Genomic DNA, 16952 nt, shown 5'->3' with positions numbered 1-16952 from the left:
TAAGAATAATTATATAAATGTTTAATCTATTTATCGGGTTTCTTAACTAAGAGAGTTCTAAACTGAGAAACCTATTAAAATAAGAATTTTAGGTTGTGATTTGTAAAATGCTGGGGAACCAAAGTGACCTCATTAGTATTATTAATTTTGCGTCAATTATAATTCAGATAAAACCCAGATGAAATTGTTTCTAGTCTCTCAAAATATTTTTTTTACATGCATTTCTCATTGAATTAAAGAAGGTAATGGCTAAGTTAGATTTTCAAAGTACAAATTAATCTGTGAATTTTCACAATAAAAGCCAATAAAATCTAAAGCCAGTTTTAGGAGGTATGTACAATTATTTCACCCTAAAACTCCCCACCACATTCTAACCCCCTCTTTTTCATCCAGGCCGAAAAACTTCACCGTTCAGTGAACATGCTTCTCGAATGGCTCTCCGACGCCGAAACCAAGCTTCGATTCTCCGGCCAGCTACCCGAAGGCGACCAGGAAACCCAACAACAGATCCGCGAACACGAACGATTCGTTCGCGAACTTAACGAAAAGCAGAGAGACAAGGATGATACTATCACTCTTGCTCACTCTATCTTGAGTAAGGCACACCCAGATGCTGTTACTGTGATCAAACACTGGATTACTATTATTCAGAGTCGGTGGGATGAGGTAAGATTTTTTTTTATTTTACTTTATATAAAAATCTTTTTTTCTTGTGTGGTGTTGCATTTCATCTGTTGGACCTTTTCCCAATTATATTGGAGTTGGCTTCCAGTCTAAACGGATGCAGATGTGTATTTATACAAGTGTTTTACATGGAGCGACTGCCTATCTGACATCCTCAACCCAGTTACCACGCAAAGTAGGCCTAACACAAAAAACTTGATTAACACAAAAAATAGGATTTAATTTAATTTTTACTATATGAGTATCAATCTGAAATTCAGCCTTACCTATTTTGTTCAGCTATAAACTATAAATCTATCAATCAAAAATACAGAGATAATTGTATTTTTATGTGATGGTAATCGATGTATCATCATAGTTATAAAACATGGAAATGAACACTAATAAGAACACAGGAAATGCCCACATGTCTAAAAGATAAGCAAAATAAGCCAAATTATAGATATGCAAAGATAGCATATCTTTTCCCACATATGACATTGCACCAATCAGATTGCACCTTTTAAAAACAAGTAGCGTTAACCAAAATAATCAATAACCTTATCAAATAAAATCGATAAACATGATTAAAAAATATTTTTTTAATAAAACACGCAAATTATTATACTTTTAATCAGTTACATAATGTCCTTGCAATGTTTTTGCGTTTAAAGTGTGAAAATTTGTAGCGTTTTTGCGATTTTTTTGAAAGAATTTTGGTTTTTATACACTTGAGTGGTTTGTGATTGTTATGAGTAAGGATAAGAGACATTTAGTGGCAACCATGTTGCCTGTGATACAGATATTTAGGAAAGTTACTCCGGGACAGGTATTCATTTATATTCATTTCTTCTATATTAAAAAAATGTTTTATGAATATGTTAATGGCTTTAAAATGGCTATATGTGGAACCTCGAATCAGTTTCTGAATCAAATAAGAATACTTAATTTAAATCAGTCTTAAGATTGCCATTTATGAAACCACCATTTGTTATTATTTTTTTTTTTTAGATTTTCACCGTTGGTGTGCTTATAAAGATAAATAAATAAACGTGTGTCTACTTTTAAATAATCTTAAGAAATAATCATTTCACTTATTGCATACCTTCAACACATCACAACACATATTTATCAATCCAAAACAGACCGTCCACAAGTAGATTTTTCGTGTGTGTGCTTTGTGTGTAGTGCTTTTGGATATTTTATTTATATCCAAAAGCACTACACTATATTCCCGTCCAAAAATCTTGATACTTTACCCTGTATCTTACGCATATCATTGTGCTATTGCTTACCTTGTACTATATCTAAATATCATTGTCCCAGGTATGGCAATGGGCGATGCAGCGTGGCAGCAAGTTGGAGACGCACATGCAGAGCCTGAAGGACTTGGACCTGGTGCTCGAAGAACTGCTGCAATGGCTCATCGGGTTGGAGAACACACTGCTATGTAAGTACAAGTAGATTATTTATTTAAACTTTGATAGTATGGGTATCAGGGTGTGAGTATGATAGAAAGCAATAGAGATGCCTCCTATAAAACATATTTATAAAAAAAAAATGTAAAAAATATATACGTGTTCGTATTGAGAACGTCCTTCTTTTTTTGGAAGTTGGGTAATAGAATTATACATGTACGTTGGGAAATATAGGCACAATGGCGTTAAATAATTGTTAACTTTACCTTTATTGTGATAAAATGTATTGTTATGTCATATTAGACTAAAATCAGTCTTAGTATCAAGTTGTCCATTGTTGGTAAATGAATGTATTCAGCTGATTAAGTGCAGGATAATAATATAATCAATCATTTTTGCAAGACCTTGATTTAATTTTATCGATACCAGAAGTACAAGTTTTATAATTCTTTCTTCGACTTTACATTGAAATAAAAATTAATCGATTATTTCTCAATACATTTAGCACTCGAATCGGAACCGTTACCGGAATCGATTGAGCTACTCGAAGGTCTCATTGAGGACCACAAGGAACTGATGGAGCATACACAGAAGAGACAGAACGAGGTAGACCGAGTCTGCAAGGCTTACCAGGTATGATGACAGGAGTTTTTAAGTAAAATATAGAACTTCTTTACCTAAAAACAAATGAAAATATTGCCATTTCTAAATACATATGTTCTCAATAGATTATGTTTGCATTACTTGCTTTAATTAATTAAATTATTATTACTTTCCAAGAAATAATAAAAAGTAATGTAGATGTAAACTAATGGAGAATACTTGTATTATATTAATATCATCTGCCGAGCCTTTTCAAAAGCCATGTTGGGGTCGGCTTCCAGTCTCACCAAAGGCAGTTGAGCACCAGTGTTTTACATGGAGTGAAGGCAGTCACTGACCTGACCTCAATGCAGCAATATTTACAGGAATTCAGAACTTTAAATCCGTGGGTTCTTAAAAAAACTATCTTTCCAGGTCAAGAGTCAAAGCCAAGGTCGGGAGAGCACACCAAGGAAGGTTTCCGCCAAGACCGCCACTAAGGGAGCACCTGGGTACGTAACAATTTATATACAAACTATTTTTATCCGTTTTGTTGTCATTCCCACTTTTGTGTTGTCCCTGTAAATCATTTCTTAGCCTTTTCTTTTAATTTGCAAAAAAATCTGAAGGCCCGGTTTCACTGGTTACTGATAAAGTGTCAGTTAGTTATCTGATTGTAATGGTATCTGCCAGATAAATTCTGCTAATAATTTCTGTCAGATATTGTTATCCACATTTGGTACAGAAAGTAACCGGCGTCGTACCACAAAAACTTTTAAACTTCTTTTGAACACTTGTCTAAAAAAATGACAGATTATGACGTTAAAATTATGTCGTTTTGCAGCCACATTTTTTTAGACAACTTTTCAACAGATGTTTAAGTGTTTATAGTAACTCTGTTACAGTTTATTTGTCAGATAAATGAGTAACTAGTGAAACTGGCCAATATTGTTCTTAATTTTCAATCACAAAAGTTTTTTTGTAACTTTATGTTTTGTGCCCATTTTCCATACTTTTATTTTATGTTCGTTTGTTTGTCTCTCCCCTTCACGATCATGCACGTCGACACGTCGCCGCCATCTTGTGATGTCATTGCATGGTGTTGCCTGCTTGAAATGTGTTGCCAACACAAAAAATATAGTCGCGGTTCTCAGCACGACCTCAATAGGGAGAGATCGGTTTCGCCTGATTATTACGGATCTAGGCGGTTCAGGTGTGTTTCGTTTTATGTTAAAAACTTTTTGTTTAATGTTTTTTCTTTTTTGAAATTGTTATAATGGTTGATAAGAGTGTTTTAGCCGTGTTTGAAAAAAGGATATAGTAAAAATCTGATGTCAATGTATAAAACCTCTTTTAAGTTACTAAGCTAAGATTATTCTAGATTTTTGCAAATTACAAGTGCACAAACATGGCTAAAATACTCTTATTAAGAACAATTTATTTAAACATAACTTATCCCAAATGTATATAAATGTGACACAACTCAATATACAAATAAAAATCTAAGTCACGTTTATATAAATCTTTATAAGGCCCATATTAAAATGTAAAAAAGATACTGAATATGCAATTTTGTAAACTGTTTAACGTTCAAGTTCTTTGAAAGAAATATTTTAAATAATAAATAATCAAAATAAAACCTTATCGATCTAGGAATAAAGTTCACAATACTAAGATTGGGCCCTATAAAGATTGTTCAAAATGGTGGTTATTACTTACTTTCATGTGCTTAATGTCTTTGTCATTTGTGATTGTATGGCGTTTTGTCAGAAAATACTCATTTCATTTTAGAGTCATATGTAGAATAAATTCCTGAAAAGAAGAAAGAAATTTTATATTGGTTTAGTTTTAGCAAAACCTTTTAGGTAGGTAGGCAATTTAATTTTGGCCTCAAATATGCATCTTGTTAAAAAAGCGTTTTATATTAAGAATAACACTCAAAATTAATATTATTTAAACCCCCTGTAAAAACCTTAAAATTATAATTTTCTGTCAAAACACCATACACTTGCTTCGTCCCGCTCTAACACATTGTAAACGTTGCTTTCCGTCTCGCTCTGGCACGCTTCGACACGGCAGGTCCCGGATTCACACTCGATATAGGAGAGGAAGGTTTGAAAGACTATCATTTATTTAAATATGTGTAGTAGATTAGTGCCTGTAAATGTTTTTTACAAGTAGTTTTGTTTTGTGTGGATTTTTTTTATACTTTATAAATTTTTCGTGTAGTTACTGGCCAGATTTTAATGCTCGAAATTTGAACGAATACCTTTTTGTGTGTCCAAGTGTCAAGATATTATGATGATTCCATTTTTGGTCCTCTCATCTGCATCTTCGACTTTTTTTTATTGAATTTTTAGGCACTTAATAGGCATGAATGTTTATTAAGTTTTTTCTAAATATAATAATGGTATATACAGTTATCATAAATTATCTTAGAATTTTGCACTACTCATCCTCCGAGCCTTTTTCCCAATCATGTTGGGGTCGGTTTCCAGTCTAACCGGATTCAGCCGAGTACCAGTGCTTTACAAGAAGCGACTGCCTATCTGACCTCCTCAACCCAGTTACCCGGGCAACCCGATACCCCTTGGTTAGACTGGTGTCAGACTTACTGGCTTCTGACTACCCGTAACGACTACCAAGGATATTCAATGAAAGCCGGGACCTACAGTTTAACGTGCCATCCGAAACACAGTCAGTGGTGTCTAAGATATACTTAGAAAGTACATACAAACTTAGAAAAGTTGCATTGGTACTTGCCTGACCTGGGATCGAACCCGCGCCCTCATACTTGAGAGGTTGGTCCTTTACCCACTAGGCCACCACGACTTTTGCACTACTGTAGTCTGAATATAAAAGGACCAATTTTTTTGGTCCTATTTCCCCCAATTTACTAGAAACACATTTTCTCTATTCACGCATGGAATGTAAAATGAATGTTTAAATGTATTTAATGTTACTTGCATCCTTGGAACGCAGTCGGTTCGGAATTTACTTTAGGTAAACAATGGTACATTTTGTATATAGTTACCTACCGTAGAAAACGAGAAATATCTGACGCCAAAATTAATGAAATTTCAGTCTTATGACTACCGTGTAATTTTGTTATTTCTTTGGCGTTAGATATATATACTTTGTAGATTGCATGCGTATGGATTTGTAGTTTTTTGTTCTTCATTTTATAAGCAAAAGTATATATATATATTTCTTTTGCAATAGTTATATTTGTACTTTTGCTTGTTTGAAGATATTTAACAGTAGCATGACCTAGGGTTGTCTAGCACATTACATTAACCAGATCTAAAACAGACTAAACAAAATCATTCAGACTCGAAACATACGGATAGGTTTACAAACAAAAATAAACTCTATCCGTCTTACCACAAAAACTTTTAACGTCAGTTTAAGACTTGTCTAAAAAAATGTCAAATTATGACGTTGACATATGGTTCATTTTGGAGCCACATTTTTTTTAGACAAGTGTAAAACAGTTGCTAAAGTTTTTGTAGTAAGGCCATATACCTCTTACCAAAAAGCACAAAATTCAAAAAAACCTGCACCAGTTTATCAAAAACGCACTTAACCACCTTAGAAATAAGGTTCACATTTGTTCGCTGCACCAATTAACAGGGTTGTCGGGTGATTATACTAACATCACAAAGGTACGTAGGTACTAACGGTGTGAGTGTGTCTACCTGTGACTATAATGTTGCGTGTGCTTTAGTCGCGTGAGCCCTGGACGAGAGACGCCTGATCGAAACCTACCGCACTACGGCCCCAGGTTCCCGGCTAAGGGAAGGTAAGGCTATCGAATATTCCAGAAATGACCGCGTTAGAAACGACTTCGAACTTTTTAATGTCACGGTAGGTGAATGGAACGCGTCTATGAAGGTTCTAAATTCAAAATATAAAAATAAAATTACACGACCGTAAATACCATAAAGCTACGGTCGTTTGCAAAAAAAGTCTTTAAACATATAAAAAAAAATTGAGTGGATTTCAATATCCTATCTATTTGTTTATTTACCTACTAGAGATAGGCGGTTGACAGTCCTTATATGTATCTGCTGTCAACATTTAATCTCTAGTAAGATAATTACAGGATAGATAAGTTATTGAATTCCGCGTTAAGTGCTCAAAGGAGCAAATTACAGAATTTTAGGTAATAAAAAAAAACATGGATTGCTTACAAAGGTTTTCATGAATCATTCACTTGAATCATGTCAATCATTGGTAGAGGGTGTTTTTCAATATTGCTTCGGATTTTTTTGCTAAAAAATATTTTAATTTTTGCTGGGTTTTGTGTGTGACAGCCCTTGCTATGTTTTTATTTGCTTAGGTTTAGATTTCAGCATGTCTTGTATCTGGCATGCAAATGTTTATTTATGTAGTCTATAAATATTAAATATCCTGTAATATAGGTCAAGGTAGTTCAGTTATAAATATTCAGAATCATATACTCGTAGAAGTAAAGATGCTTTTAGTAAAGAAAAACCTTCCCTTTTTTTGAAATCACCTATTGCAAGTTATCTATTTTTATAATTCCATTTCGTATTCATAAACAAAAACAACTTTCAGTAAATAAATGTAGTAAATAAAGAAAGCTTCTCTTTTTTAAGTCAATTCCAGTTAATATTCTTAATACATTTTTTTGCATTGTTTTTCAAATTAATTCCAATTTTAAAAATACTTTTTTTATAAAATTATCCATATACGAACCTCCTTTTTCACTCCTCAATGACACAACCTCATTTCTCGCAGCAGCAAAGGCGCCGAGCCTGAGTTCAGGTCTCCTCGCGTCAAGCAACTATGGGACAAGTGGCGTACTGTGTGGCTTCTCGCGTGGGAGAGACAGAGGAGGCTGCATGAACGTCTCATGCATCTGAAGGAGCTGCAGCGAGTGTCTAACTTCAGTTGGGATGACTGGAGGAAGAGGGTAAGTGGCTAGTCTCGAATTCTTAGAGAGAAAACCTCGGAAAGAAGAAGTAATTAAATAGGAGAATGGGAATCGCTTCCAAAATGTCCCGGATGAGAATTGGTCATTAACTTCATAGCTGAGATTACTTGTTTCTGAATTAATGTCAGATATTCATTTAGTGCACCTGCACCTGTGGTTGACTGGTAGAACGCCTAAGTTAAGTCCGCCTTTGTACATTGTTTTTATTTTTGTAAAATGTGTGCAAAAAGTATAATAAATAAAATATAGAATTCAAATCTGTCGAGCAGTCCTTTTAAGGGCTAAAGGAAAAAAGGACAATTTTTTGGAACTTTCAAAAAGTAGCCCTACAACTTCGATGTAAAGGTTTTCATAAACAGATCAACTAACATATTTCTATCATTGTCTAGTTCCTGAAGTTCATGAACCACAAGAAGTCCCGTCTGACGGACCTGTTCCGCAAGATGGACAAGGACAACAACGGTCTCATACCGCGACACGAGTTCATCGACGGAATTATCAACACCAGTGAGTATCTGCCTTTATATTGTGCACTGCAGGGCACAGACTCATTCTCATACAAACTCAGGTCAAAACTCATTTATTCAAAATTGGCTACAAAACGGCACTTATAAAAGGCAGGTCCCAAGACACCATCCTTCACTTCTTATGCATGTGTTTACAGAGAAGAAAATATGAGCGATAATCATCACGCTTGTTCTTGGATGGGCAATTTCAGAATTAAAATTCCAGGCTTCTTTAAGATGTTTTCCTTCACCTTTAGCCTGTCAAGATATACCTACCTAGAAAGTACATAACATAATGACTTAGAAAATTTACATTATTACTTGCCTGGCGTAGGAATCCAACACCTACATATTATGTTTCTTTTGAAGCCCTTTTGTGTGTACCATGGCTTCTATTTTCTACCTGAAAAAACATCATCATCGTCATAATTCCCTTTCCTTTACTGTTTGACTAAAACCTTATTTCTTTTATCAGAATTCGACACATCCCGCTTGGAGATGGGCGCCGTTGCCGACCTGTTCGACAGGAACGGTGGCGGCCTCATCGACTGGGAAGAGTTTATCGCAGCGCTCAGACCTGACTGGGTAAGATCTTTGTTTTAGCGAAAATCTATACTAATATTTTGCTGAAGGAAGAGTAGTGTATTTTTAGGAAATACTAGTCCGATTTGGCGAAATTCTTTTCAGTGTTAGATAGCCCATTTATCAAAGAAGGTTATAGGCTACTTTTTATCGTGCAAGGTCTTATGGGAGGCTCCTGAAACTGCTGGCGGAAGCTAGTCTATGAAAATAAGTGTTGTTTGGCCTCTATGAGTTCAAAAACATAAGTGAAGACATCCGTAGCTTATGTTATACCTATCTTACAATCTTCAGATGAAATTATCCGCGCCTTCATTGTAATTTAGGCCACAATAGCTCCCAAATAACTAAATTGTAATTTAGGTACCTTAGTAATGCGTTGTTTGCATATCTGTGTCATGTCATCTCATATCGACAATGCACAGATTATCTTATCGATACAAGATGATATGACATTTTACATGGAATGGAGAAAGTGCTGTTAGTGAGCGCAGTTATTTTGTATAGCTAACAAATAGTATTGAACGACTTTGTAAGGCAAGTGTTTTTTTGCAAGATATATCATTTTCCTGGCCTCTTAATATCAACCAGTTTCGGCCACCTTTCCAAGTTTGTTTCATAAAGTGTAGGTGCAGTGGTAATGAAAATGTTATACATAAATAATCTTTATTTGAAACAACGAAATTATTGTTTGTTTGAGTAGTATCTAAGGCTCCGAAACTTCAGATTGGATTCAAAAGATTCTTTCACTATTGCGATGCTACTCTATCTATGACATAGACTATTATTTTATCCTGTGTGGGACGTAGGTCCAACTGGACGCGAGTAGTACCTAAAAGTTATAACTTATTTACTTCTTTCTACAGGCTACAAAATTATTAAAACTATACCATTCAATAGATATACTAACATACCCTTTGTTACAAATTATAATGTTCACAATTGTCATTAGGTTGAACGCCGTGGTCCTCCGACCGACGCGGATAAGATCCACGATGAAGTGAAACGCCTCGTCATGCTCTGCACTTGCCGGCAGAAGTTCAGGGTGTTCCAAGTCGGAGAGGGCAAATACAGGGTGAGTATTGTACTGTTGTGAAGTTTTTTGCTGTATTCCAGGATGTACGCAGTTGGTTAGGTGTTTGATTAGTTGTTCTTAAATGTTTACAGGGTCTATTCAAAGAGGCAATTTATTGCTTAGGTTTTCAGTATTTTTGTCATTAATTACCGATTTTAGAGTTAACCGCTTAAAATCACAATTTGATCGGGACATTCTTGTTTTTCATAAAATTCATAATGATGAGATAATTACCTCTATAAAAAAAAGTCCACAGTCCTAAAGAAAATTTTGTATCCAACAATATTACTAGAACTCAAGTACAGTATAACCCGTGCCGATAAAGAATGGGATTGGAAATCGCGACAGCTGTATTTACCTCTCGCTCATACACTATAGCACATGAGCGAGAGTTGAATACAGCTGTCGCGATTTCTAATCCCATTCTTTATCGGCACGGGTTATAGATATACTCTATTTTTACAACACCTTAAGTCAATCTTTAGGACTACAGAATATTTTAGCTTCACTCGCCTTGTAATAATAGATCACTTAGTCACCAGTTTCCCTGAGCCTTATAATAGGTTCCACAAAAACATAGCTCCCAATATCAGACCCCAGAACTATCCAGCTATTCTTTCACAGTTCGGTGATTCGCAAAAACTTCGCCTGGTCCGAATCCTCCGGTCGACCGTCATGGTCCGAGTCGGAGGCGGTTGGGTCGCCCTCGACGAGTTCTTGGTCAAGAACGATCCCTGCAGAGGTATGTACCCTTTTGCTAAGGATAGGGGATGAAGGGAGGGCTTTACGGTCAATACTGTGATAGGGATGTATCAGGTTTTTTTGAAGTTGGCGGGAATGTGATAGGATGATGAAGGCTTTCTTAAAAGAAGGTTCTAAATTATATTTCTAATAGTATCTAATTATATTTCTGTTTGTCATTTGGGTTGATAGGAATGGAAAAATGTTTAGTTTTGTCTTGTTCGGGAGGTTTTAATAACATTTAGAGATGTTGGGTCTGGGGTATAGTGCATTTAGGAGATTTAGTAACAGGAGAAAGTTGAAGGATGAGGTTTTTTTTATCTGGTACCTAGTTAAAGATACTAATACTCTAAATCCGAAACTAAATCTGTTTGTCCAGCTTTCACACCAAAACTACCGAACTGATTCAAATGAATATTGATACCCTGCTAGTCTAGACCCCGAGAGCGTACAAAGACAGTTAGTCTAGAGCTCAAGCTCTATGGTAAAAAGGCAATTTTTCATCTGGGTGCGCAGAGTAGCAAGTGGGCTTGACCGACTACCACCTATTCAAGATAAAAACATGATACTTCTTTTGTCACAGTATTGAAATGTAAAGCCAATTTTAACACGGTCAATAAATCACTTTTAGTCCTTTCAACGTCTTTTGAAGCGCATTGAAGGTGTGACAAAAGTGGCGTATTGAGTTTAGGGTAAAAAATTAATTGTTAGATTACCGGAGGGAATGTCAGGTTTTTTGTGTGTATAGGGGACCACCCTTGTTATTTTAAAGAATAGAACATTTACATTTTAAAGAAAGAACATTAGGTACTTCTTATATGTTATGTAGATTTTTTTGTTTTTATCAATTTAGTTTTCTTACATTTAAAACAACGATTTTTTTTTAATCTTTCTCATTTTCAAATGTGTTCTATTTGAATTCCCACGGTAATCTAAACGTGTTCTTAAGAAATCGATCTTACTGCAAAAATAATCTTTAAGTATTGAAAAAGGACCAATTCCGTACAGAAGGATCAATTTTTTTTATGGTCCGTTTCTGAAATAAATTATTCCTACACTTAAAAATTCTGTAGACAAAGTTATCTATAAAATGAAGTGCAGTAAGAACGAACATCGTCGAGATTTTTCTATGAAATACACAAACGTGAAGTGAGAACTAATATTACTCGAATTCTTCATATACTTTTAATCTTGCTTTTCTCTATTTTGTGTTTTCACTGAAAACTCTCAATAAAACATCATTTTACTCTAATATAAAATAACTTGTTGTCCTGAATTACAAAAATGATGTTTTAAGTACTGAACTGTGTAATTTTATCCAAAATGTAATGTGTGTGGGCTTAATTACCAATTAGGAAAAGGTACCTCAGATACTTTGGAAAACTAAAGATTATGTTGTTCGAATTAAATTGATACTAAACGCACATTGCATTTTTATATTATGAAGCCAATTTACAGCCTGTTTTTCAAAGACCAAAATAACTACATATTATTATCAATATTTATGGCTTCATAAACTGACTAGGTAATGATTTTACAACTTCTACAATGCTTTTAAAGTTTTAATAAGAAAGCACTGTAAGAGTTGGCCCGATTATTATGCACTATCACACCACTTAAAACTATGATGTCATATTTTGGAATTTCAATGAGGTAAGATTCCGACGAATTGAGAACCTCATCCTTTTTTGAAGTCGGTTAAAAATGTGGTGTCTCGTGCATTTTAGTCGAATATATTTTTATATTATGTATTAATTAGGTATGGTATTATTCAAAGTGTCAATCAAACGTGTCGGTTCTTCGTTTAGATAATGTGTTAACACCCCAATAAGGGATAATATATTGACTAATATGTGACGTCCTAACTTTGTGGACAAGTATTTTTTGGTCCTTTCGTACAAGGCAAAAATATTTTTAAGATGTCTTTGTCTCGAATAGAATGGTGTATTTTTTCTTATTTCTAAGGAAAGATACATCTTTGTAATTGTACAACCTTTTTGGTTATAAAAGACACCATAAAAATATTTCGGCCTAATACTTATGGGTTTAAAGGAAATATTTGTTCAATAGTGTGTTTAAAATAACAAAATAACACATATTTTTAATACAATTTATTATACGGGTACAAATATTAACTACAGATTACAAAATTGATTTCACATTAACACTTACATTAGATTAAATTATTAAGTAGCTGGCAATATCGTTAAAAAACTATTATAAACTAGCAATACTGTTTTAAAATGCAAAATAAAAATCACAGAATTTAAGTTACATACTAAAAAATACTTTTTGGAAGGTCAAAATGAAACAGGAAAGAATCAAGGTCAAACTACCTGTTTTATGGTCAAAAAATATATTTTTAGAGTGACTCGATACAATCTTAAGCTGCCTTAGTAGATTCTAAGAAACACATAACTCATACATATCGTTACAATTTGAAAGAATGTAGAAGAAAAATAATATAATCAGTTCAAAAAAATTCATGCAAAAATTCAAAAATAAGTAAATTCATCTTAAAACTAAAAATATCAGTGAGAACAAGTATTAAGTCTTTAAATATTTCTTAATTCTAATGGTTACTGCTCAACTAGACGCCTACGTGCGAGCGATAAGACTAAATAAATACCGACTACACTTCCGGTTAAATATTCGAGTAAAAAATTGTTCGGCGAGACTAAGCCCGGTCCATAAGTATGTCTGTTGCCTATATTGAGAGGATCTCTCAACCTATGTCTAATTAACGCCTACGGGAAACCTGACTGCCCATTTTACGATCGCCGGACTGACTAATATGACAATTTATGACCATAATTATCGTAAATCTGTATTTTATAAGCCAACTTCAACGAGCGATTACGTAACCGCGTCTTGCGAGCCTTCTAATCTCTTGGGGCAAACATTTGGCCCAAATATAAAAGTTTAGGCAAGATTTAGAACAGTTTATGGCCAAGATTGGGCCAAGTTTTATTTCCAACACATGGAATCTAAAATTCATCAAAAAGATGGAAGAACAGACCTTAAAACTATGTCATGTTAATTAAGAATTGGCACATTTAGTCAATGGTAGTCTTCCTAATGAAGGATGTAAGAGAAGAAATCTCACTACTTCCCCTCTCGCTAGGAAGAGGGCTGAATTCCATCTCCTCGCTCAAATTCTGTGTGTCCGAAGTGTTCTCAACGACTGGCCAACGTTTGTGACTCGGGGCATACAGCACCAAAAGTGCAAAGATGTAGATATTCCACATACCATACACTCCAGTGAAGAATGCTGAAGTGTATTCAAGCTCAATGTTCTCATCCCACTTCCACTGGCCTTCAGCAACTTGTCCGAGTATGAAACCAATTACAGTCAATGCAGCACAGAGCAGGGTAGCCAACATGAGAAACTTGAAGCGATAGATGATTCCCTCATAGTGTAGGCGACGGACTGAGCACATTGTAGGCAAAGACTGCCTCTTCTGCGAAATGTTTATAAACACCTGCCAGATCATGTAGCATAGGAATAGAAAATAGACTCCAGTTGATATTCCAGCCAGTATAATGAAAGTCAGAGCCAGATTAGTGCCTATATCTGTCACCCAGATAGAATAGAATGGGTTACGGAGTTGTACACCTCTCTCGCACATGTCAAATATGAATAGAGAGATGCATCCCATAGCGACAGCACTCAGATGCCTCCAGTACTGCTTCACAGAGCTTTGTGCTGAGGCATCTTGAATCAACATATGCTCCCCAGCAAATATGAGCCAGAATGAAAATAGTGTAGCATAGAACAACCCTTGACGGATATCTCCTAACAATAACATAAATGGCAAGTCAAAATGCAGAGTCAGGTACTCAATAGGCATGTTTAGAAGACAGAGAGCTAATCCCAAAGCTAGCAGCATTTTCTCCAATAACACAGGCTTCCGTTGCAGCATATGAATGCGCCTCCAGAACCATACAAGTATACCTATGATGCAAGGGAAAAATACAGTTTTTAAAGACAGCCATACTTTAGTAAAACCCCCGTTTTGGTTGATCACAGTCAACCACATGTCTTGTATGTGCCCTATATGCGAGTTCATTGTCGGCGTCTCCACAGGCAGTCTAACATTGAGCAGATAATAGTCATGGAACAAAGAACCTAACTCAAACAATGGTATTGCCGAGCAGTTGTACAGATATTCCTCACTTTTCACATCAATATCACAGTCCAAATGACGCTTTTCGACAGATTGTGTGTACAACTTCCATTGATCTTCGGGGTCGCCTTTATTTCGGTACGCCAAGCGGGCGTCGATTGTAATCGTGCTGCGTGGCTGCACCTCGATCTGCGAGTGGTACTTTATATCCACCTGCAGCACTCCGATCAGGTTTTGTTGCCACCGCGAATAGTCTAGAATCTTGCTCTCTCGGGGAACCGGCATTTGAAAAGCGAAAACTATGTCGGTCTCCGATAAATCGTGATGCGTTTCACCAAGGTCGACGGTCTTGCAAGAGCCCTTCCCACGGTTGTAATACCACTTAGTCGTGTCATTTTTCACAATGGACATATCACGGCACACGGTTCCAAGTATATTTTGAGTGTTTGCGGGCATGGGTGCGACCAACCCACCGATTAAGAAACATGTTACTTGACAAAACAAAAGAAAACTCACTAAAATGGCGAGTTTACGCCCACTTAAGTTTTCAATTATAGTCCCCGTCATGTTTTACACATATAATCCACGGATATAAACTGATTCAACGCTAGTTGCGAGTTAAAATCGACCGGTGGTAATTTCCATTGTTCTTGTTTTCTTTTTCGACGCGATGTATTTGACATGCGCAGTACCGATGTTGCCAGCGAACGAAACGCGTAACGCTAAATAACGTTTAACAAAATAACGTAACTATACAATAACGGTTATAAATATTAACGCCAAAATTGTTTAACGTTTAATATACGAATTAATTAAAATATAAACAATTGAAAAATTTCGAATATTATATTTTCGATAATTTAAATTAAGTTGTAAATGAGTCCTTACACCGCAAACATATTCACTTCACTCCCATTGTGAAGCATTTATCAACAATGAGCTAACTAGTATCAGCAAATGTTTTATTGCTAAAGTAAGCATTAAATATGTCCACATACAATTTTGATGTTGCTACTAATTTACTAATTCGTATTCGCTTTGCCCAATCCACCTCCCGTGGTCCTGAATAAAAATGTTTTTTTTTTACTTTTTTTATATTTTGTTTTGAATCCCTATGAATCCCTTTACATAAGTAGTATCATTAGTGCTACCGCTGCCTGATCCGAGCAAGCCGGAGCAGCATGAAGCTTGTTGCCCGCTCGGTAAGATTTTTAGACATGCCTTGGAACCTTTCAAAATTTTTTCAACCACTTTTTGGCTTTTTATTTACATCACAATAATTGTAAAATAAATTCGGTTCCATCGCAAGTCCGGCTAGTTGGTGTGGCTTCAATTATAATTTTTGCAATGTTGTAGAATTATTTGGCTCTATAAATACATTATACACGTTTGGTGCTTTTATTGTTATCCAGCTTCTATCCATCAAATGTGTAAAATGCTACAGTAGTTTGGGTGTTTTTATTAAATAATTAACTATGATGTAGTGGTTATATGTGGTGAATATTAATGAAATATTGCTTAATATACGTAATGGCATGAAACTGGTTCTTTATTTGCATTAAGTATTTTTATTATGGAATTTATTTTATTTAGTAGTTAGTTATTATTTGGGTGTAAATCAAGTGCAAGATTAGGCGGTCATTTAATAAAATGCTAGTCACTCGCCAGTGTAAATATATTTCGTGACTTCATTTTAGATATAGTTAATTACATATCACATTTTTTATAATTATCAAATAGATTTTAAATTACATGATATTACAATATAAATTGAATTAATCTTGCCCTTGGCTTATACATTTGCATAACATTTGGTGAGAGAATATACTAATCGTATTTTACTATTCCTATTCCTAACTGCACAAAATTACAAAAATCCCTTTAATTTTTTTACGACTGTTTTGTTTGTTTATGTTTGACATGTTCTGATTTGTTTGTTGTTTTTTTTTTCTTTTCCTCACTTCCAATGCACGCTGTCCCGTTTTTTTAAAAACACTTTGGTGTTATTTTTTTTCCACCTTACCTTTTACCAAACGGTTTTCTTTGGCCCTGTCCTCTCCCGTTCCGTTTGTGATCCCGCGCACCGGACGCCGCCCGCATGCAGCCAAGGGACGCACCAACATCGAACTGCGAGAGCAATTCATTCTGGCCGATGGAGTATCACAGAGCATGGCAGCGTTTAGGCCGCGTACGCCTCGCTCTAACACAAACACGCCACCGTCCACTGGACCTATTACAAAGGTAAGTACTCAAACCGCTATACGTAAATATGTCTTCTCTCCTACAGGATAGAACTTAGTT

At 35.3% G+C, this 16952-nt stretch overlaps 2 protein-coding genes across 36 annotated transcripts in view; one reads left to right on the top strand and one right to left on the bottom strand.

Moving 5' to 3' along the window:
• Nucleotides 1-16952, top strand: part of LOC124641568 (microtubule-actin cross-linking factor 1) — a 319179-nt gene that overhangs the window by 296553 nt on the left and 5674 nt on the right. For 16 of the 35 annotated variants that reach the window (XM_047179691.1, XM_047179684.1, XM_047179704.1 and 13 more), the window contains 11 exons: nucleotides 394-666; nucleotides 1990-2113; nucleotides 2587-2714; nucleotides 3099-3175; nucleotides 3805-3876; nucleotides 6391-6465; nucleotides 7428-7602; nucleotides 8013-8130; nucleotides 8605-8714; nucleotides 9661-9783; nucleotides 10408-10525. In XM_047179691.1, the coding sequence (XP_047035647.1) occupies nucleotides 394-666; nucleotides 1990-2113; nucleotides 2587-2714; nucleotides 3099-3175; nucleotides 3805-3876; nucleotides 6391-6465; nucleotides 7428-7602; nucleotides 8013-8130; nucleotides 8605-8714; nucleotides 9661-9783; nucleotides 10408-10525 (1393 nt within the window). Of the gene's footprint in view, nucleotides 1-393; nucleotides 667-1989; nucleotides 2114-2586; nucleotides 2715-3098; nucleotides 3176-3804; nucleotides 3877-4742; nucleotides 4816-6390; nucleotides 6466-7427; nucleotides 7603-8012; nucleotides 8131-8604; nucleotides 8715-9660; nucleotides 9784-10407; nucleotides 10526-16755; nucleotides 16893-16952 lie in introns of those variants that run through there. The other 19 variants (XM_047179687.1, XM_047179676.1, XM_047179686.1 and 16 more) reach the window with 8 other exon arrangements.
• Nucleotides 12621-15346, bottom strand: LOC124641576 (protein wntless). The gene has a single exon (XM_047179713.1). The coding sequence runs from the start codon at nucleotides 15216-15218 to the stop codon at nucleotides 13581-13583; it is 1638 nt and encodes a 545-aa protein (XP_047035669.1). The 5' UTR covers nucleotides 15219-15346; the 3' UTR covers nucleotides 12621-13580.

This window comes from Helicoverpa zea, chromosome 22, assembly GCF_022581195.2.
Source record: "Helicoverpa zea isolate HzStark_Cry1AcR chromosome 22, ilHelZeax1.1, whole genome shotgun sequence".
NCBI lineage: Eukaryota > Metazoa > Arthropoda > Insecta > Lepidoptera > Noctuidae > Helicoverpa > Helicoverpa zea.
This window is presented reverse-complemented; position numbering and strand designations above follow the sequence as displayed.